The sequence below is a fragment of the Branchiostoma floridae genome, chromosome 4, assembly GCF_000003815.2.
Source record: "Branchiostoma floridae strain S238N-H82 chromosome 4, Bfl_VNyyK, whole genome shotgun sequence".
NCBI classification, from domain to species: Eukaryota; Metazoa; Chordata; class Leptocardii; order Amphioxiformes; family Branchiostomatidae; genus Branchiostoma; species Branchiostoma floridae.
The window spans coordinates 26,679,600-26,703,017 of NC_049982.1; the positions used below are offsets into that span (position 1 = coordinate 26,679,600).

Genomic DNA, 23,418 nt, shown 5'->3' on the forward strand with positions numbered 1-23,418 from the left:
AAATAAAAAAAAAAAACAGAAGTAAATTTGTTATCTTTAAAATTCGCTGTGTCATCTACGGACCCCACAGTGCCCCAACAGGTTTAACTGTTCTTGTCTCTGCATGTGCTATTGGCTTATGGCTATTCAAGTGTGGGGTTATGGACAAGTAGCTAGGCTAGCAAACATGTGATAGAGATGGCACAGGTTTCATTCCTATCGTTCCTGGGTTTCCTTGGGAAAGGCACTTTACATGACTTTCATCACTACACCATAACAGGTACCAGAGGTATAAGGCAGTGGAAAGAAAAGAATGGGTTCCACCTTCCAATACCATGCCCTCAACACAGAAGATAACAGCATGGGGATGGACCACCAAGAGATGTAAGTTATGCAAATCACCTAGTATGTAATACAGTATTACCTTCCCAAAGTGCAGTTAACCTTAAAACAGCAGTACATCACATAGAAATTTTCTTGCTACATGTACTACAGTTAATATAAGAAAAGGACCAAAATAAATTCTTCATCACAACTACTAATCGTTTTGCTTTTTATTAACTACAATTTCATGTAATACTCAAAATTCCACAGCATTCTATATCTTCCTGCCACACATAAATAGGACCTTGCCATTCAGGTAGTTTGCCAAATTTTCATCCGATGTAAGATACAATGTACATCAACATATGATCCCACAGTTGAACTGGTAACATCTGACAGCTGTGTTGCATAATGCTCACGATTGAGACGTCCTTCTTTTAACATCCGAACCTGCATACAATTCTTAACCATTTCATTACAAATTTGCTAATCCTTAACAATATTCATTTTGGAGAATGACAGCACATGGTTCAAACCTGTACCGTCAACTAGTATACACGTACAAAAACACCAAATATTGATGACAACGGATGTCGCAGTAAAGAAGGAAAAAGAAGAGCTGTGCAAAGTGGAAAGAATGAAAAACACACAAACATGCAAACAAATGTCTCCAGTGTCCTTTACATGGGTCTGCCTCTCCCCCTGCCCCTGGGGGGCGCCGGCCCGTCGTTTGTCGTGCGGCTGGGGCTCTTTATCGTTTCGTCTACGGACAGGATGAGGCAGCAGGCTTCCGAGGCGGCCGTGATGGCGTTGACCTTGACCAGGGACGGCTCCCACACACACGCCTCATAGTTGTCCCTGATGTCCTCAGAGTCGATGTCCACTCCGTACCATGTCCCTCCTGAAAAAGGTTACTTTCTGTTACGGTTTTGTCACAGAGTATGGAACAACAGTTGCATTCATGCTCGAAACACTGATGCATCTGTCGATGTAGGTTAGACATCCAGTTTAGAAGATACACTGTGTCACTGACGAAGGATAGTGGATTCTATCCAAAAGCATATCCAGTTACTTTAGTAACTACTTTTTGGCGTAATTGATGCATATGCACTTTTGTGCACCAAGTTTTTAGCCGTGGCTGCACCTAGGTTGTCATGTAGGGTTACGTAAATAGAGGCGCTTTTGTACCCTAGTATACAGCATGCTTTTGACAGTCAAGTGTCAGAAAGAATTACAAATTCTGTTGTATTCCTCATTTAAAATTCAGTTGTAGCATTTCAAATCCAAGCTCCGAAAAGAACAGCACATAATTTTTCTACTTCATTCATTCATGCTGTGCACCTAAAATTTTGTCTGTGCAACTAAATGTTTAGGATCATGCACCTGTGCATCTATTCCAGAAAAGGTATTTTGAGTCCTGGCTTGCACAAAATTTCAATTTCAAAAATGAAGAAACCCACCTCTGGCGTGCATGTGGCGCAGTTTGTTGAGAATGTTGGTGGCATCAAACCCGGCGTTCTCGCAGAGCTGGCGGGGAATGACTTCCAGACCCTTGGCGAAGGCGGCGATGAGCAGCTGCTGCTTGCCAGCGATGGTGCGGGAGTAGTCCCGCAGGTGTCGGCTCAGTTCCATCTCTATAGCTCCTCCTCCTACACAGGAACAATAGCAGACAATGGTAAAGATAAGGTCACCAGCAGAAACAGGGTACATCCGCTTATTTAGGTTTCAGACATAAGCTGTACACACAGGGTTTTGGCCAGCATCCGTCCTTCCATCCTTTGGTGGAATTTTTAACATAAAAAATTTGTCCATTCCGTCCTCTGTGACGGACAAAAATCGTCATGTAAAGACATAAATTGAACCAAGCGGGGTCTACGGGCAAAATTTGCCCCTTAAAATAGAAGAAGCTGCGTTTCAGAGGGTCTAAATTTCAAAATTTTCCCGAGGGAGTATATGTCCCCGGACCCCCTAGGATCGTTGTGCCTTCGACAGGATTTCCAATCAAAGTTTAGGGTACGGGAAAAAAATTTCAGGCTGGCTAGAACATTGTGTACACAGTTAAACTGTAGGTTGCCATAGGGTGGGTAACAGTTTGAAGTTGTTGTATGGGGTCAATAACTACTAGTGGTGCATCTTTTGTTGAAACTGTATCTTTTCTGTTGTGCAGTAATTGTGTTATGACTGACTGACAGCACTAGCAGTAGTGGTGCAACACAAAGACCTCAGCCCTACATAATGTTTATACTTTTACAAATCCACAGAATTTGCCCAGTTTGACAATGTAGACATTTCACGCATTGCAAAATGAAAGCAAATGCTGTGGCTTTTGAAACATGAAAGGTAGAAGAGACTAGTACAAATAAACTGAACAAAATTAGTTATTATAAGATTTAACATAATGACAACATTTGTAATCTTTGTGCTCCATACCTGCCACGACTGAATCGTGTTTTAGGGCCCCGCGGACGATCATGATGGCATCGTGAAGCGAGCGCTCCGTCTCCTCAATAAACTGTTCTGCCCCTCCCCGCATGATAATGGTACAGGTCTTGCCTAGAGGGCAGCCGGTGAAGAGATTGTACCTGGACAATTGACAAAGTAAAATATTTCCAAAATGTCACAGAAAGATCAATGATTCCATGTATCATAACAGTATGAGGGAAGTCCCTGTAGCTCAACTGGTAGTAGTCTCACAGTTGAGTTCCTGGTTCCAATTAGATGATAACTGGGAGACCCCGGTTCTAATACTGGGTTGGGCATCTCGGTTTTAAGGCTGCAGCACCTTTCATAAGGGATGTACAATGTCCAAGGAGGTGCCTCAAAATAAAAGGGAGGGGCTAGCAACCCCTCAATGTAAACATGTACCCTGCTACTGAAATAGCAAGGAAACTAGCTGCCCTTGCACTTCCTAGGTCTGACAGAAAGAACAAACACAACTGTATCTGAAGGGGATAATAGTGACTCTGCATTTGAACTTGGAAGAATTATGCAGTGATTAATCTATTGCATTGGCAAAGATGCAATCACATCATTATTGTTTTACCTGTTATAACAGCCATATACTGTTAATTCATTTATTTTCACAGCGGTCTTATTTTGTAAAAGACGAGAAATATCTCACAGTGGTCTAAATTATTTTGTAAAAGGAGAAAAACAAGATTTTTGCTGTTCAGTTGAAACGTTTCCATCGTGCCGCAGAGACATTTGCAGTGCCATAAATTTGCGGTGGAGAGGCCATCGTGAAAACCGTGAAGATTAATCCACCGCAAAAACTTAAAAGATCTACAGTACTGAAGGCTGGTGGAGGTATGGGTCACAGAATTGCAGTTTTCATTTCAAAAACGCCTACCTCTCTCCACCTATCTGCTTCTCTTCAAACATCCGACACTTTCCCAGCACGTCTTCCGTCAGGTTGTGTACGGATGTCTGGATGGACCCCCCACAGGCTTTCATGGTGCGTTTCATATCTTCCTCCGGGACGCGCCCTGCACAGAACAGGTCCCTGAAACACACACAGAAATCAGCACAGCGTCAGGGTTTGTCATAATGTGTGTGCCTTAGTCTATAGAACAGTAGGTCCCTAAAACACACACAGAAATCAGCACAGCATTAGTGTTTGTCATAATGCGTGGGTCTCAGTCTATAGAACAGTTGCTGATTTATCTATTGTTTGGCTGGAAGGGCACATGGTCAAACACACACAGAAATCAGCACAGCCTTAGGGTTCGTCATAAGGTGTGTGCCTTACTAGTCTATAGAACAGTTGGTGATTTATCTATTGTTTGGCTGGAAGGGCACATAGTCAAACACACACAGAAATCAGCACAGCGTTAGGCTTCCTCGTAATGTGTGGGCCTTACTAGTCTGTAGAACAGTTGGTGTTTTATCTCTTAATCAGGCTGGAAGGGTCCATAGCGAATGCCAGTTGTTAATGGCACAAACCAACACCTTGCGACAACAACTTTAACCCTAAGGTATGTAACATATAGGAGAATGATCTAGGACTGTTGAGAAATAGTGATGACATCTATACTGTGTGTGTGCACAAACACCTTCATATTATCAGAGCCAAGCAAAGCAGTATCAGAATAGTCCTATATTTTGAGAGCCAAATTTTACAAAACAAAGCCATGATTTTTCTACAATTGTTATAAAACAAAAGAAAAGCCCCATACTTGGGTTGAAACAGCGTAGGGGGTTGAAACAGCGTAGGGGGTCCAAATCACAGCATACAGGACCCCTATGCTCTACTACACTGGTGAGAACCTTGTAACACACAATCCAGCACACGTACCTGTCTGCAAAATACTGCGTGGCCACGTCACCGATTGGCAGTTTGGACAGGACCACCTTAGCTCCACTCTGGTGGATCTTCTCTAGTTTCTGGTACAGGATGTTCCACTCTGCGTCCACTATGTTCTGATATTCCTATTGGGGGAGCAGAATTAACATTTTTAGTGCTAGCATTGTAAAGGCTACATATTAGAAAGGACACACTAACACAGAAACATGCAGATTATGTTTGCAGAAATACAGGAAAAATTTGCGATCTTGACATCAGAAAAAAGGTCCCAGAAAATTTTCAAATCTAGACACTCTGACACACTATTTCCTGCATTCTGAGGTGTAATTTTGCTGATAGACCAATCTGTTCAGTGGCATCTGTTTTGTGAAAATTACACAAGGGAGACATTTTTCAATATCTATTCACATCGATTTTTGTCCGTCACAGAGGACAGAATGGGCAAAATTTTTCCGGCCCCCAGCTGCAAAATTCCGTCAAAGGACGGGTCTGGCTACAACACTGGTAATGCCTAAAGGCAGTTTACCCATTGTGCAAACCAACCCGGCCTTTTCTCACCTCTACTGTGTCCACTCTGACTTCAGCGTTCTCCTTCTCAGATTTCAGCTCCAGTTCGATGTTGAGGAGGGCGATCAGCGGGCTCTCGTACGACTTGGGCTGCATCTCAAACCCAGCGTAGGAAAACGTCTTCTTGAAGGCCACTCCTTCTACCAACATGGTGTCCTGCACAGAGGATAAAGGGATCAACATCAGGCTTTAATGATTTTATCATGGGGGTCCAAATTTCTCGGTGAGTCCCGGTAAGCGATATAGGCACCAGTATTGTAGGGCATCCACCTTCCATGGTGCAGAGTTTTCAAGAATTTTAAGTTGAAATGGTGCATTCTAAGGCAATCCTGAGGGGCAACATTACTGTCAGTGGTCACAGTAGAAGACTGTGACCACAAATGACCTAGTGGTATCACTGGTCAATCAGAATTGTATGCTTGTCAGAGGATCTGTTGCCCAATGTAGGGGCATCTAGTGCGTCCAATTCTTCTTATTTCAAGAAAAGCGCGTCCAAATGACGCCTGGACGCATGCCTGGCTAAAAGCTTTATCAACTCATTTCAATGAATCCTTTTCACAGGGTAAAGAACATTGCATTTATAACAAGATGTGTCTGCGCGATGTTTCAGGAAGTTTTATATAATAAATCACCTTTTTCTGAGCCATAGCATTCTATTCTAATTCACTGTTAATCGTGAGACTGTGTAACACAGCTACCAACCTCCAGTCCGCCACCGGTCACCTTCTTCATGCCAATCATGTTGACTGGCAGCAGCTCGTCCAACATCATCACAGCATCCACCACCATCTTGGCAAAGAACACCTGCTGATGGGCAATCAGCTTGGAGCTCAGGGCAGTCGCTGCACACTTCTCAAGTAGTCTCCGCTGTTCACTAAGGACAGGATACAAAAACATCTCAATGGTGACAAAAGACTAGCAAGCAAAGGTAACATTTGTAAGCATATACATCATGATTACCTTCACTTGGTCTATCCTATTTAACTGCTGCTCTGTTCTTTTTTCTTACGCAATATCACATTCATATACGGTGACCAGCCTCTCTCGCTCTGTCCTGCCACTTGCTTCACTATGTAATCAAACACTACTGGGTGTCTGCTTCAATTCCAGTAACTATGGTGACAGTCATCTGATTATTGACATTAATTGTTTGGAGAAGAAAAAGAATGAATAGAGCAACTAGAAAGGCCGACATTTGCTTGAGAGCAAATGCAGCATATTTCAGCCATCTCCCTCCCCATGCAACAACAGACTATTCCAAAATCACCCATGTGCAAGAATCGAACACTTTTGTTTAAAAGTCACTTCCACTAATGACACTTAATGACACCCAAAAATGAATCTTACAAAGTTCCTAGTGCAAGAATGGACTCTTCCAGTGCACCCCATGTGAATTTGCACAATAGACCAGTCCAGAAATACTCTCACTGAAAACATGGTCAAGGTTGAACTAAGCAAAAAAGGCATGAAAAGGTAAAATAGACCAGTCCAAAAACACTTCCACTAAAAATGGAATATTGAATCACCTTTCTAAAACTAAATTTGAAAACATCCCCATGCAAGAATGGACTCTTTTTGCGATGCCCCTATGTAAAGTGGTGCAGTCCAAAAATACATCCGCTAAAATTGGACTTGGACGTAATCACCAAAGTCCCAAAAATGGATTTTAAAAATCCCCCCATGTAAGGATCGACTCTTCCAGCACAACCTATGTAAAATTGCAAAGTTGACCAGTCAAAAAATAACCACACTGAAACACTTTGACATATCAAATCACCAAAGTCCATAAACAAATTGAAAAAAAATGCCCACCTCCATGCAAGAATGGACTCTTCCAGTACACCCCATGTAAAATTGCAAAATAGTCCAGTTCAAAAATACTCCCATTGAGAGACATTATATAATCAACAGTCCAAAGATGAATTTAAAAAATATGTACCCCCTCCGTGCCAGAATGGACTCATCCAGATAACACCGGGTTCACTGATTGGCTGCCAACCCCCTTCGGGATGTTGACTCAGGCTACGTGATTGGTTGCCTCTTTAATCAAGTTACTAGTATATAGACATATGCACATGCTGTCTTCAGGTGGGAGAGGTCAACGACCTTGAGGTCGTTGACCCTCTGGCCAGTGGAGAATTACTAAAAAAGTACCCAAATATATCATTTTGAAGTGGTTTATGGCAGAAATTATACATGGGTCATTTGAATGAATACCTAGTGCACCTATTTACCAAAATGTAGGTCATTTGGTTACAAGACCAGGGAACAGGAGCCAAAAGCGTACGTTTTTGGCCAAACAATGGCCAAAAAATTCCAAAATTAAGCATTTTGTTGTACCGTATGCCAAAGGTGTCAATGAATTCATGTGCGCATATGTAGACGGCACTCCTATACCAAATTTCAGGTCATTTGGTTGTAAAATGGGGGTATAGGAGCCAAAAAATGTCATTTCTGGGGCAAAAAATGGCAAAAAAATGCCAAAATTAAGCATTTTGCTGTACTGTATGCCAAAATTGCTTTGGAATTTTGTGGGCATATGATCAAGGCACCTCTGTACCAAATTTTAGGTCATTCGGCTGTAACACCAGGGAACAGGGGGGCAAAATGTACATAAAAATTGCAAAAAACATGAATAAAATCATTTTAAAGGAAGATATGAAAATAATGAGAAAAAAGCACCTGGGTATTGACCCACTCTACCCTTGTGCCAAATTTCAAGTAATTCGGTCCAGGAACGACGGAGTTGAATCGATTTGAAGATTTGACAGGAGAAAGAAAGAAACATTACGAATACAATATATTTCACCATACCTATGGTATGGCTGAAATATAAAAATAATACATTTCCATTCTGTCAAGATGGAATGTAACAACGTGTACATTCACCATGTTTTGTGCAGTCTTTTTCATCACTTGTACATGTCAACTTCAAAGTCTGACAAAGACATGAATTCAAATTCAAAATTAGTTTCTATTACTACACATACATATAAAAGTTTGCTCCAATTGGTATAATTGTTTTTTTTGGTTTGTCTCTATTTCCACACTATTTCTATATGCAGGTAGGCCCAATGGGGGGCCCTGATGGGAAGTTAGGTTAAAGGTCCCACAAAATGTTATCAAAGGTTATCTCATTTCTTGTTTTCCATTTCCTGCTAGGCGGGACTATTGTTTGTTGCCTTATTTGAGCCACAAAGAAAATACATAGACAGAATCAGCAAGAAATTTATGGAAATTAATAGAACAAGAAATTCACAAACTAAATATTTCACATACAGTGTAAAATCTTGTTCTATTTGTAGCTACTGTCATATACACTGAGATTTTAGTACATTCTAATTTATGCTTTTTAAACAGATGTAAGTTGCAGAATCATCGGACTTACCCAGGGTCGTCTCGTTTCACCTTTATTTCAATCTCGCGGATTTTGTCAATAGCCTGAAAAACAAGACAAGTCATCAGTATTAGTGATTTTACATGGTTATGACTGTGTACTACTGGAATATACAAATTACTCCTTCAACAAAGGGCACTGCTACCTACAAATGTACCACAACAAAGTACACATGTATGTCATAATTGAACTGTGTACTATATAGCACTGCTTACACATGTAGGCCAAGAACATGTGGAATTACTGTAAATGCAGAAATGTTCTGTGGTTTTATGTTTGCAGTTTCCACAGTGACAACCTCGACACAAACTCAAAACCACTGTTTCTAGTTCTGTCTTTTCTTTGTCTACCCTTTTGTCTAAGCATTACATGTAAGTATTATGATGTGTTGAACTTGGACAAGTTGGAGGCAACTGCTACGTTGAAGACATACAAATACTAGTAAATCACAAATTGAACACAACCAAATCTTGACTACGATAGATCAGTGACAGTTGATCATGCCAAATCCACTGTTTTGTCCATCTGTAGCACCCTTGCCCAGTCTCACAGCAGGCCACAGGTTTCCCTCTGGCTGTTCGTTAAGGCGGCTCAAAGAACTCAAAACCACCACGAAAACACTCCAACTCCTCCCTACTGCAAAATTAAATCACTACAAACTTTAAACGCATTTACAGTACACAGTACTTTATTTCCCCAACTAACCATGGGTTACTAATACCAATATATACAAATTTTACATCTACTTCATTAATTAAGCGCACAACCAGAGAGCAGGTTTCTGGTTATTCCAGGGCCGGCGCCCGAAGCCAGGTCAAACAGCTTTATTAGACGTGTTGACATGTTCATTAACCCTGGCCCTGGGGCTGATGGAGAAATGATGATTCCTAAACAGCACTGGGCAAGTCAGCAGGTGATTAACTACAGCAGGAATCTTATTAGGAAAACTCTGTGCACCTGAAAACAAAATCCAGGTACATTTACCTGTATCTAAGCAAGTTTGGCCACTTATCTGTGATTTATACATACCCATCTGTCTTTTTTAGTGTTAACTAGAGTTCCACGAACACATACCTTTGCCAAATAAACCAGGTTTGTTATGTAGAATGATATCTGTAGACGAATGTGTTACTCATTTCATTTTCTTCATAATTATATTAGGGTTTCCAGTCGAAATTATTTGGTATCCAGAGGAATCGAAACATTTATATTTCTTGATAGAGGGTGCTGAAACATGAAAAAAGGAAGTTACAGAACGAAAATCGGACCTTCCGTTCCCGAGATATGGCCTTTCGAAGTTGCTGGGCGGTGTCCGCAGGTGTGGCACCAGGTGTGAAAATTGCATTTTTAATTAGTAATAATTAAGAAAGTAAAAACATTGTGCCACTCAAACATTCTTTTCTGCACAGTCCAGGTAGCATGTTGTAGCAATCAAGTAAAGATAAGGTGTTTATTTCTCTTTTTCTTTCACTACAGGTGAGGTCAACCTGCTGAAAATTAAGTTTTTTCAGCATGGCACAGCTGAAAAGTGGCCAATTATTTCCAGATGACCTCTCTTTGAAGAGCAATAATCAAGAAACCGTTCACCCTATAACTAAGATATTTCAAATATTGGAAATATGTAGTAGATTCTCGTCATACAATGTATGGCAGACATTCTAGACACATTGTTACGGAATTATTTGCAATCAAAAATGATAATTTGTAGCATATCTCAAAAGGTCAAAGGTCATCAGTACCTGTCTACACATGATATATATGTGAAGTCACATTATCTTCCATATACATGTAGTTCATTGAATATCAGCAATACTTCACTCCTAGAGGGTTTTGGAACTTGCTAATTCTAAATTTACCATCAAAACTATCATAATCCACCAGGAAATGCTACTTTTAAGACATATGATGACCAAAAGTATATGAAATATATTACCTATAAACTATGATCGACTGACATTGTACTGGTTTATTCAAGTTTATTCGCACCCAACTGGCTGAATTGCACAACAATTGATAATTCTTTGGAATTACAACATTTGGCAGAAAAGACTTGGTAGCTCTTCTTCTAAGTTGCACAGCTTTGAATGGTTGCTAATTCCCCTTTGTACCATTTTTGTGATGTTCCAGTTGCTATTCCCAATGCAGCATCTTTTGCATATCTGAAAAATCATTGCATTGAAATATCAGCAAAAACCCATGTGTCCTTGATATCACATTCAACAACTTGCTATGTTATTATTGATTTTTGGATCATACAATGTAAAAAGTGAACTTCAGTCATCATCTCAACGCAAATATGTTCACATTGGACACATGATTTTTCCTTTCGGATGAAGTTGGTGACAAAGAAAACAAAAAAGTTTTGCGTCGCAAACCTGAACAAAATGTGACCGAACATGCCTACACTTATGTGGTTATAGTATGTGGTTACCTCATTATCTGTATACAATCTAATGAGTATCAAAACGCTATAATTTACGTAGAAAACGCAAATGTTTTGATAATTATGGAACCGCCCAACTATGCCGGGGTATACGGCGCGGCCGTGACTCACGGCGGGCTGGCTCGCGCCCTGACTCGGCGCACCACACGGAGCTCCCACATCGCCAACTCACAACAAATCCCCTCATGTTATACATCATTTTAAAGCTTAGAAAACGCTTGTTACACACATGGTTGTGCATTTTTGAAAAGTTTAGATATCAGTGGTGAAAAACCCCGCCCAATTTTTCGAACTATTGGCAGATCACCTTAGGATTGAGGTACAAAAAATGCACACATACCAAATTGAAGCTTGTTTTCTGGTCTATCCGATCCTACCATATATGGGTTGCTTCCAAATAAGGCTGAGATGCAAATCAGGCTGACGCAACGCCATGCCCGCAGAACGCTCGAACACGAGAACGCGGAAGTGACTTTCCCGGCTCGCGAGGCATTTTTCCGAAGGCCATATCTCAACAATCTTTTATCCCCTGCTTAAAATTTTTACATTGCCAGGGCCCCCATACTACATACTACAATTCTGGTAAGTTTGAAGCTCTAGGCCTTTCTCAATTTTACACGGCGATCAATCGAAAATCGCTACACGCACGGAAAACACCACCGCCGCACGCATGTGCGTTGTGACTGGAAACCCTAATTATATACTTGGAGTTGGTTTATAAAATTTCGGCATTGATTATGCAAATTAGATCCCAAGTTACAATTAATTGATATCAAATTGTATCAAGCATAACTTAAGCTATCAGCATACCAAAAATCATGATGATCCTTTGATCCATTCTTGACTTATTCTCTTTCAAAGTCTTTAAATACACCTCTTACTCTCTTCCCTCTTTCTCAGTTACATATGTGACAACTTTGATGAAAGTACTATAATGGAATGCAGTGGATTTATAAACTTTTCCTCATCAATTATGCAAATTAGCTGTTAATTTGCATAATAAGTATCACATTATATAAGTCTTCACTTAGGCTATCTACATGCCAAAAATCATGACGATCCGTCAACACGTTCATATTTTCTCATTAATTATGCAAATGAGATCATCATTTGCATGATAAATATGTACTGACATTTCTCTCTTTCTCAGCCACATATGTGACAAGTTTTAAAGTCCTATCATGGAACGTAGTGAATTTTTAAAATATCCTCATTAATTATGCAAATTAGCTGTTGATTTGCATACTTGGTATCTCATTATGTTTATCTTCACTTACGCTACCTACATACCAAAAAACATGATGATCCGTCAACATCTTCATATTTTCTCATTAATTATGCAAATGAGGCCATCATTTGCATAATTGATATCTATCGACATTTCTCTCCTTTCCAGCTACATATGTGACAAGTTTGAAAGTCTTATCATGGAATGCAGTGGATTTATAAATTTTCCTCATTAATTATGCAAATTAGCTGTTGATTTGCATAATTAGTATACCATTATGTAAGTCATCACTCATTCTATCTACATACCAAAAATCATGACGATCCGTCAACACGTTGTAGAGTTATTCTCGTCCAAAGTTTGAAAGGAAACCGGCGCCTGCAGTTCCAAACAAGCCGCTAGGGGGCCCAAACTCACAGCACTTACTCTCTGCCTCGAGGGCTATCTACCACTCAAAAATCCTGATCACAGCATGTCCAGAACAGGAGATATCAAAAATTGAGGTTCTGCTGCAGTACCTTAGCAAGCCGCTAGGGGGCCCATTATCGAACTTGACCTTTGTTTTCCCGACCCCTACCCACCTACCAAATATCATCGGGATCCGGCCAAGGCTTCTTAAGTTATGCTGTTAACAGACAGACAGACACACACACAGACTCACAAGCCCAAAACATAACCTTAGCCATTCTGGCAAAGGTAAATATGATAAATTGTCAAGCTTATATGAAGACTTACATTTCTGCATCTCAACATTGAATCTCAAAATTGTCATCTTTGAAGCAGGATTGACTTATCTTTAGTCTTAAAAAAAGGGTGTCCAATAGTGATTTTGTTCAGGTACAAGTATAGAGAGTCAGGTCTATACCAGTACCTTAACAAATTTACAAGAACAGGTATTACATGTAGGCGAACAGTACTATTTAAAAATGTACCTAACATTGAAAAGCCCTGCAGTTACTTTACAAAATTACTGCCAGTTATATCAATGGTATCTAAAACCCCATTTTTCCAGGATTTGCGAATCCTGGTATGAAAGATCTGAATCCGGCTTCCAAAAAATTTGGGGTGCAAAAACAGCAAGAACAGTTTTGAGATTTACTGTAGTACTGTACAATAAAGGTTTTAGAACTTTCCTTCCAATTCGATACACAGATTTCTACATGTAAGTGCAATGGCGCACACACTGCAAAAATAGGTGCAAAAACTGCAATTTGGAGTGCACAAAAGTGAAAATGCACCCATTATTTTGTACTAGTTATGCACAACATTGCATCACTTAGGACATCCTACAAATGTATATTGAGCAGACTACAAGTACAAGTTGTTCTAACCAAGGCCACAGAAATATCTTGGTAGCAGGTAAACTCTCCCAGGAACACAGACATGCTAGCCTGCAGTGTTGAACAGCAATAGCTTATTACACACCATTATTATACTGATGGACAACTGGGATGGGTGATAAAACCCCAGGATAGATACGACGTGAAACAAAATGAGAAAATTTGCAGCACTTCTATCAAACATCTTCATTTGGTAGGAAAAAGATAAATGATGGTTGGTGTTATCTGGGGACTGCACGGTTTGATGGAGCTCGTCGATAAGTACTGCACAAATGAAACACACAAGTTACAGCTACTTTGGGATCTGATTGGAGTAAAAGGGCTGAAAACACATTTTTCCTGTTAAAGGCAATATCGCAAGCTGTCTGTAAATATACCTGCAATTGGGAAAAACTTTCTGCACATATATATGTACATATACAAGCAGGTGGCAACTCGCTATCAATGTCTTGCTACAACCTACTAAGCCGTATCATTGTACATAGAACTGTGTAACTTAGAGTGTGTTCAAATAATGTACATGTAATTAACAATTAAGTTACTGTGTCCGAGAATAAGATGTCACAGTATAGATTACTAGCTAGAGGTTGTCTATTTTAGACAGGCACTTAACTCCACCAAAAAAATGTGTAAAAATGGGTACCTGACCTCAGTTGGAGAGGTAAAATGCCATTATTCACAGGTCTATGGCCATACTGATTCAATCATATGAATGACATACTCCGGCCACCTCAAAACTGATGCGAGCCTTTCTTATAAAATCTAAGTAGTCAGGAAGGTGGAACAAATGACTGAACACACAGAACATGTAATATGATGTATACCAAATACTTCTTTAGAAGTCTTTGGAAGAAATCACTTGTTAGCAATATTTTATAGCAATTTATGGCATGTATTTGCTCATGCTGTAGCTTCTTGTACAAGGCCTTAACTTTTCCCCTATAGTCCAAAAAGTGTCCCAACTTAGATTTGATAGTATCAAAAATGGTATGAAATTTATGAACAGCAAAAGATGCTTTTACAATTACAAATACAAGTCTATCTTTGCAGCATACTAGTTGATAGCTAACACTCAGAACTGAAAGAAATAAAGGGAAAGAATAAAAGGAACAAACTTTTTACCAAACGTTGCCTTTAGATAATTAGAAGAGACATGTTTGCCATGTTTGGGCTTGCAAAGTTGCATTAAGTTTGGAGGCCAGTGGCCATAGGACACTTAATTTTAAGCCCTGTGTATGATTTACCGTATGATAGCAAACTTTGTTCTGTTCATGGACGAAATTTGATGTCAGTCAGTGTGGCCCGGACAGTTTACCATTTCATGTCAAGATTTCGAGAGCTCGTTGTTTTGGGAGTGGCACAAATTGCATACGGAACACAGGAATGGGTTGGTATGGAGTAACTCACCATTGAGGCAGCGGTGCGGACGCTCTTACAGATGATCTGAGGATGGACCGCCTCCTCTACAAATGGCTTCATCTGCTTCAGCAGCTCACCTGATAGCAGTGTCACAGATGTGGTGCCGTCTCCGATCTGGAAAAACAAGAGACGATGGTCAACACAGTACATGAAAAGATACATATTTACTCAAATACAAGGTTTGGAATTTCAGCTTGTGTCGATTTAACAAAAAAAATTTATGGCATTTACTCTGTACTTTAAGTCCAGACCTGAACCTGAACTGCTGGACCTGAATCCGGACCTGAACCTGAATATGAGTTTAGGTTCACACTGCTATGTATTACTTTTGTATTTTGTACTTTTGTAAATTTTCAAACAATACAGGATGATAACATTCCAATTTACTGAGCGACAGAAAAATGTCCATTTCATACACTATGGTCCTTGTCACAGACTATGCTGGGATGCATGGACTGGACCAACTCTCGAGAAATGGCAGCATACAGGCATCAGTACAGGACATGACATGCTAGAACAGCCTGCCACATCACAAGACACCGGGCTATTGTTCTACCACAAGTGTAACACAAAGATGGCTACTGAACAGAGCGATCTTGCTGACTACTTGTGGCAATCATCAAGACAATGAAATAAAAAGAAGGAACTATAAAATGCATGAGAAATATTCAAGATGAAAAGTTGTGCTAGTTTTTTTTCAACATAATTTCTCTGAAATGACATACGCAAATTTTTCATGTTTGCATCTTAAACAAAATTGCTGTTCTAATAATATGTAATTATTCATATGGGGCCCTTCTTTTATACTACTTCATAGAGTTCAATAAAGAAAGGACAATATGGCAGACAATGAACACATGGACAAACTATTATCATTCATACCATCAGTATAATGCCATCAGCATACAATGTAGACAAGGTCATAACTACACTATGTAAGACCACAGCAAATAAATCTTATGGATTTAAAAAAAAAAAATCACTCTTCTTAGGCAATGGTCAGAATGACAACAAGATAGACAGCATCTGACAGGTATTTTGGAAATTTAAGCATAGGATTATTTTTCACACACAGTGATTTTTTTCTTCCTCTTGTATTAGATTTGGAGTCTGTAGTGTATGGGATCCATAAAACTTACTTGTTGTGGCCTTATTTATCATTATTCATTTTGAGCTTGCAGATGTTGTTCTATCACAACAACAAGGCACAATCCATCATATTCAGGAATAATGTTGACAATATTACCAAACACCTGTTCATATCATAAACCAGATTTGATAATAGATGATAGACACCGAAACGTAAGCAACATAACTACATCCTGGTTGTGTACAAGAATCCTCCTATATCCCATATTTGAAAAGCTACCACTCGAAATTAAGAGCAAAGCAGAACACGAGATAACAAAACTGGAAGTTCTGCTACAGTGCAATGGAACCTAGGAAGCCAAACCCTAACCACTAAATTCTGGAAGGATCCATCCTAGGCTTCTCAAGTTATGCTACTAGAAACATGTACAAATCTTAAATACACAAAAAAACAACACAAAAAAACATAACCTTCTTGGCAAAGGTAGCTGAAAAGACACACATCTTACACCCAAAAATAAATTGCACCCAAAACATAACCCTCTTGGCATAGGTAGCTGAAAACACACACAGCTTACACCCAAACATAAACGGAACTGAAAACATGACCTTCTTGGCAAAGGTAGCTAAAAACACACACAGCCTACACCCAATAATAAACGATACCCAAAACATAACCTTCTTGGCAAAGGTAGCTGAAAACACACACATCTTACACCCAAAACTAAACGGCACCCAAAACATAACTTTCTTGGCAAAGGTAGCTAAAACACACACATCTTAAACCCTAAGCTAAACGTAACTGAAAACATGACCTTCTTGGCAAAGGTAGCTGAAAACACACACATCTTACACCCAAACATAAACGACACCCAAAATATAACCTTCTTGGCAAAGGTAGCAGAAAACACACATAGCTTACACCCAAAAATAAACAGCACCTAAAACATAATCTTTTTGGCAAAGCCAGCTACAAACACACACAGCTTACACCCAAAGCTAAACTTAACTGAAAACATAACCTTTTTTGTCAAAGGTACTAACAAACAGTAACAGTAAGTAACACATTGTCAATCTGGCAGGGAAAAAAGCAAAAGACGGGGACAATTCCGTGCATCATTATCCTCAGTTGTTAATCCTGACACACATCCAACCTTACATCTCACCCTCCTAATTCTGTTTCACCTCCGCAGTGCTCGCTGGCAACACGGCCCGCGGGAATTAACGGATGTCAGGGAAAACAGATGAAACCTGAAGCATTACCTATGAGGCGCCAGACAGAATTGATCTGAGTATGATACCTTAACTGAATCATCACATCTCTCCCACCTACAATCGAACCCTATCAGCACAATTGGGTAAACTAGACGCTTGTGTGGGCACAGGGGGAACTCTCAAAAATCAAATAACACAACACAACAAACCTAACTGACTGCAGGGGTCAATCGATACTGTATAGGCACTGTTGTTGTAGTCAGCAACTTCAATTACAACTACACTTGGTTTTCGTAACAAGGAACTTTCAAACCTTTTCTTTTCCAACAAAGAGAAAGAATTTCTTGTGATACCATTCTTGACCCCGAAATCATGACATTGATATCAACGTTTCCAAAAAGTTTGCAGCCTTTTTCAGCTATCATATTATCTGATATACACTTGTGATTCTGTGATCGTTATAAGTAGGAATCTATACTAAAGGAAATATTGATTATTGATGCATCATTGACAAGAACGTTCATTTTCTGGTTCGATGGTGTCAACGTTTCTGACATGACAGAAAAACAATGGATAGAAAGATAGGAATAAACAATTGAACAAGACTTTCATAATCTCTACCAATACTTATTATTTTGGTCATTTCCAAGGCTGTCTCCAGCTTTGAAAGTTTGAGTTTTTTGTCCCACTTATCGTTTGGGAGTCGTTAATTTCCTTTGTTAAACTGTTATTTTCAGCTTACAAAAATACATTTTCATTAGTTCCCTTTGTCCAGAAAAATCATATATATTACTGCAACTGAAGAAATATAACACATGTTTTAGTATGTATAGACAGGGCTCGAAATTCATTTTTGGGATTAGGTGCACTGGTGCACCCAGCTTAAAAAATTGGGTGCACCAAAAAATTTTTAGGTGCACCACTTAAATTTAAATAATAAGCTAATAATAAAACTTAGTTACAAGCTATCAAATCCTTAAACAAGTACCATGACAAACTTCTTTCTAACACTTAAATGTCAAGAATATGATGTATACTAGTATACTTTGATATCTTTACATACATGTGTCAAAAAATATTTGGGTGCACCCTGTGCACCCACAGAAAATAATTGGGTGCACAGCTCCAATTTTGGGTGCACCTGGGTGCACATGCACCCAGTATTTCGAGCCCTGATAGAGTAATAATAATAATATTAACAATATAGAGCAGTAATAATATTGGCATTTCTCTAATTGTACAAATTCTAACAAGAGTTTTAAGACCTCCCAACTCTAGGAAATATCGTTTCAAATTCAAATTTCAATTTTTCAAACAAATACTAAGTAAGGCTTTCACTTATATTATATGCATCTACTGAGGCCTAGGAACAAAATGTTGTGTTTCCTGTTTCAGTCCTGAAAACATTAGGGTCAGTAGGTAGGGATTATCTTTTTTTCCTAGGACTGATCACTTCATCTCACTAAACATGACTAGCATATGGAAAATATATAGCTGCAAAAACACAGACTGATTAAAAAAAACTCCCTTTGAATTAGTGGCCTCTCCCAATGACCCAATGACCTGGACTGTCATGCTAAATCAATAACTAATTCTACACAAATTCTACTTCCTGACATTCCGACCTTTGCGGTTGTCTTCCCACTCACTTCCTGACACTCTACTGACAACTCGGATTCAAATAACTATGGAGACATGTCAACATTACAAAAGCTTAACAGACACACTGAAAACAATAACTTGCATACACAGAATCATAACCATCATAAGCTATCATCAATACAATCACAAGTTAACAAAAACCTACCTCTGCATCTTGTGACCTGGCAATGTCGACAAGTGTTTTGGCTGCCGGATGGACAATATCCAACAACTTGATGATAGTGGCACCATCATTGGAAATGGTGGCCTTGTCTGCAAAATAGGTGTATATACATTAGAGAACGTAAATAAAACTTTTACTCTAAGTAAGAGTCTCACCATTAGTATGACGACACAGAGGGTGCTAATACATTAAACTTCAATCATCGACATCTCAAACGATTCATCCATGACAGCATTTCAAGAGCTTAGAAAACAACAATATATGCAAATTTTATTTGCTGTCATCCTTCAGTCAGATACATAAGATACTAGAAAATATTGCACTTAAAAGCAGCACTTTTATCTTTCAGGATTTAGGATTTTCAAAAATCGTTGGTATGGTATCAGCTCTTGAAGTTTCATTGGGATACCTTTTTTAAACAAACAAAATAAATTCTCAACACTTTCACACACACGTTAAGACCAAAAACAATACCTCCTTTTCACAGAGGTAACAACAAGTGCATTCAAACTTACCCCTTTTGTCGACGATCATCTTGTCCATGCCCCTGGGCCCCAGGGTGGTCCGCACGGCGTCCACGATGACTTGACAGGCATTGATGTTGCTGACTATCTGTGGGATCCCCTGGGACGTGTCAGTCCCCTCCTTCAGGAGGATGATGGGTGCATTCTGGAAATCAAGAAGTAAGATTTTACCAATCACTATCAATCCCACAAAAGGGTAATATTGTACTTGTAGCTGCCTCACAGTTGAGCTCCTGGTTCCAATTGGTAACTGCAAAACCTCGCTTCCAACCTGGGTAGGGCATCTCAGTTGAGGATGCACCAGTATTTTGGAAGGGACATAAAATGGGGGTCCAAGAGGTGCCTCTAGCAAAGATAAAAGGGAAGGGATAGCAACCCTCCGGTTAAGGTACACCTTGCTATTTGTTACCCTATGTGCGGCTGCGAGATTCACAATGAAGGAACAAATAAATAACGAAACACAAGCTATTGAATTAAGGGTGGTCGTGTAGATATATTTGCAACCTGGAATTTGTGTTTTCACTAACATTAAGTAAAAATATGTGAATTGGGGTCTTTTACGATACCTTGAATATTCACCGTTACTAAGGTCCATTCAATATTGTGCTAACAGGGTGAAGCCTATATAACATGAAGGGAGGGGGGTACTTGTATCATTGTAGCCATACAGAATTAGGACGGGTGGGGAGGGGGGCAAGTTCAACGACACCTCGTTCCATGACCATGTGCGGGTTCAGGGGATGTACTTCACATACTTGTGCATGATATTATCATTGAATTGCCTGAAATATCAGACCTTGTCCGTAGAAAAGTGACAGTTCTTACGGTGGGTTACGTCCTGACTCCTGCAAATTTTATTCTTTTTCACACAATATCTAAACTGAGTATTGACTAACTGAGTAGGTAGTTTAGACATATTTCTACATAGTTTATCTAAATTGGGCACATAAAATATCATACTTATGCCTTATTTTTGATATCGTCTACAACTATATTACTGCACTACGTTGCCTAGGGTATAATTTTTACACGCACTATCAAACACAGTTGAAGAAACTTATGAGTGAGACCAAATGGTAGTCACTAGGCATAGGACATGGAGAAAATTGTAAGTACACTATTCATAGTAAAGAAATCAATGGAAAACTTCGATATGTGCGCATTATATTGCAGCAATAATGACGATGCTACAGCAACAAGCATTTGAAAACGTAAACGATGATAATACTGTATTCTGAAGAAAAAACACGGACACACACGATGCGAGGAACCCTAGTTACAGGGAACATACCGGCATCACGCAACTTTTGAAGCTAACCATCGTCTGTAGTAAGTCATTTTAAGAGTCAAAATTACAATCCTTAGCTCGAAGAAACATTCAAGATTCTGTTTCTCTCCTTAGTATGGATTCTACCATCGTCAGATTAGTGGATTACGAGAGATAGAAATCTTACCATGATTCCGGTTCTTCGTCGTCCGCTGGCAAGATGGCGTCTCTACCCAGCCTGCCTTGCGCGTACATCTAGAATGTTCAGGACGAGAAGCTTCGAGAATGGCGCCAAATTCAAAATTTGTGACGGGTGTCGTTCCGTATATTCGGAATAGTCCCAGCAGGAAAAGTTTGCTGTTGTTTTGAAAGTATGGGAACTATCCTTCATTTGTATCCTGTACAAATGTTTTCGTGTTTTCAGCCGTAAAAGTTTGTTATTGAGATGACGCAGCACTTTTGGCTTGAACCCCTACGTGGCCCCGTGGGACACCTTGCGACTCCCGGTGTATTTTTGGGCCTTGCCGGGCACCGGGTCAAGTCGGACTTAAACGAACCCGGGACCCGGTAACAAATAGACGCCGTGACCTACCCGTGACCATCTGGTACTCCACCGCGGGACAAAGTTGTGGCTTCGGAGCCCGGCCGGGGCCACATCCCTGACAGGCACTGGTGCAATTGGCGCAATATAGACGGATGACATACCAAACGAGTTTAAAAATTAAATAGCTAGCCGAGCAGTATGATTTGTGACCAGTTTGCTCCTCTTGTATGTTATTTGTCTATATTTTCCAACTACCTGTGGAGCCTGGTAGAGGCTAAGACTTCCATAAGGACCTCATGCGGACTTGAATATATACGCACGCGCGTACGCGTGAGAACCCACCTTAACGTAACGACCTAGCAGCCTTTCGCTGTGTGCAACAAGACGTCGAAACAAATACATTCAGACTTTTTCATGGCTACAGCCTTCCAGGTCACAAATGCATGCCTTATTTACGTTTCCACGTAGCGAATTTCAAGACACCATTGGGATATAGCCATGCAATTTTTCTTACGACTTACATCTTAACTTTCATCGTGGCAACAAATTCTATGGCGTTTAGTAAGTATTGTTGTTTTCACTCTCTAATGCACTCTTGGATTCTGTTAGAAAAAATAGAAAAAAAGATCATCAAATGCCAAACATGTTTGATGTATGAATGTGCATATATGGCAGCTAATCAATTCATGCTTTGTTATTATTGTTCTTCACCTTGTAAACGTAAAAGTGGCACATAGGTCATCAAGTTTCCTTGCTATTTCTTGTATCAGGATATATTTTCACAGGGAGGGGTTGCTAGCCGTACCACTTTAGCGTGCTCGAGACACCTCCTCTGGACCCAAATGTTAGACCCCCCTCCGAAAGACGAGAGCAGTCCCAACCGAGATGCCCTACCCATGATTGAACCGGGATCTCCCAGTTACCAACTAATTGAAACTCAATTCTAAGGCCACTACCAGTTGGGCCATAATAGGGACATCCCAATCCGTATTTTTGCCTCACTTTGTGTTGATTTTGCGACCATATGGTACTGACTGACTATCACAACCACTACAGCCTTTTTGGGTACTTTAACATCGGCCATGCATTTCCTGTCCTTGGTGCTGAACAATCATTTTGTTGGGAAGCTGTTTACAAAAGCACTGGAAACAAAATCGTAAGTGAATACACATGTATTTCAGGTACAGGCACATGTTTATGACTCTCTACCATTCTATCTGAAGCAACTGGAGCTAAATATGAAAAATTGCTAATATGAAAATCGGTTGTGTAGAGTTCAATACCATGGCATGGCATGGGTAAATGTGGAACAGTCCAATAAGGCTTATGATAAAATATTGGTAGAGACAAATCATGAGAATCCACTGGTCACTTCTTCTTGAGTTATGATCTTTCATAGTTTATGACATAAATGCCCATGCAGTTCCAAAACAAGTTGCTATGGGGCCCAAACTTACACCATTCATTTCTTGGTATTTGGTCGCGAAGCACTTGCATATTTGGTAAGTTACATGTATATAATTTAAATCAGCACACAGTAACTCGTTTGGTAACTCTATCCTGATCGAAATCTATCCACTAGAAAGGTAAAATTGTGCGAATGAGGAGGAAATTCCACTTGAGGTTTTCACAGAAACCTGCCGCTCATGAATACACTTGTGTATGCGGGTGTAGCTAACAATAAAAGCCCATGAAGCCCTGATTTCACTTTACCGCGCAGCTACAGCTAGTGTCAGGGCTCTCCAATAAACTGCACCCTCGCCGGCAATCAAATCGACATTATTTCTCCGCTGCTGTTCTCAGCACAAATGTCTCTCTTCTGATCCCTAGCTCCATATATGTGCACACTTCCGGTGCACACGCCTCAGCACCGTAAGGTTCGATTGTATCAGACCAGACACACAAAAAACTACGCCTCCCGAGATACCATCCAGCTTTCAAGAAGGCATCAAGG

General features: G+C 39.9%; 1 protein-coding gene across 1 annotated transcript; it reads right to left on the bottom strand.

Moving 5' to 3' along the window:
- Positions 1 to 526: 526 nt before the first annotated feature.
- On the bottom strand, positions 527 to 21,250 carry LOC118413803 (T-complex protein 1 subunit eta-like). The gene is made up of 12 exons (XM_035817342.1): positions 21,108 to 21,250; positions 19,645 to 19,798; positions 19,112 to 19,218; positions 14,989 to 15,114; positions 8,562 to 8,614; positions 5,876 to 6,047; positions 5,165 to 5,329; positions 4,598 to 4,731; positions 3,653 to 3,805; positions 2,734 to 2,885; positions 1,764 to 1,952; positions 527 to 1,204 (listed from the first exon to the last, which is right to left on the bottom strand). The coding sequence occupies exons 1-12, from the start codon at positions 21,108 to 21,110 to the stop codon at positions 984 to 986; spliced, it is 1,629 nt and encodes a 542-aa protein (XP_035673235.1). The 5' UTR covers positions 21,111 to 21,250; the 3' UTR covers positions 527 to 983.
- Positions 21,251 to 23,418: the final 2,168 nt, after the last annotated feature.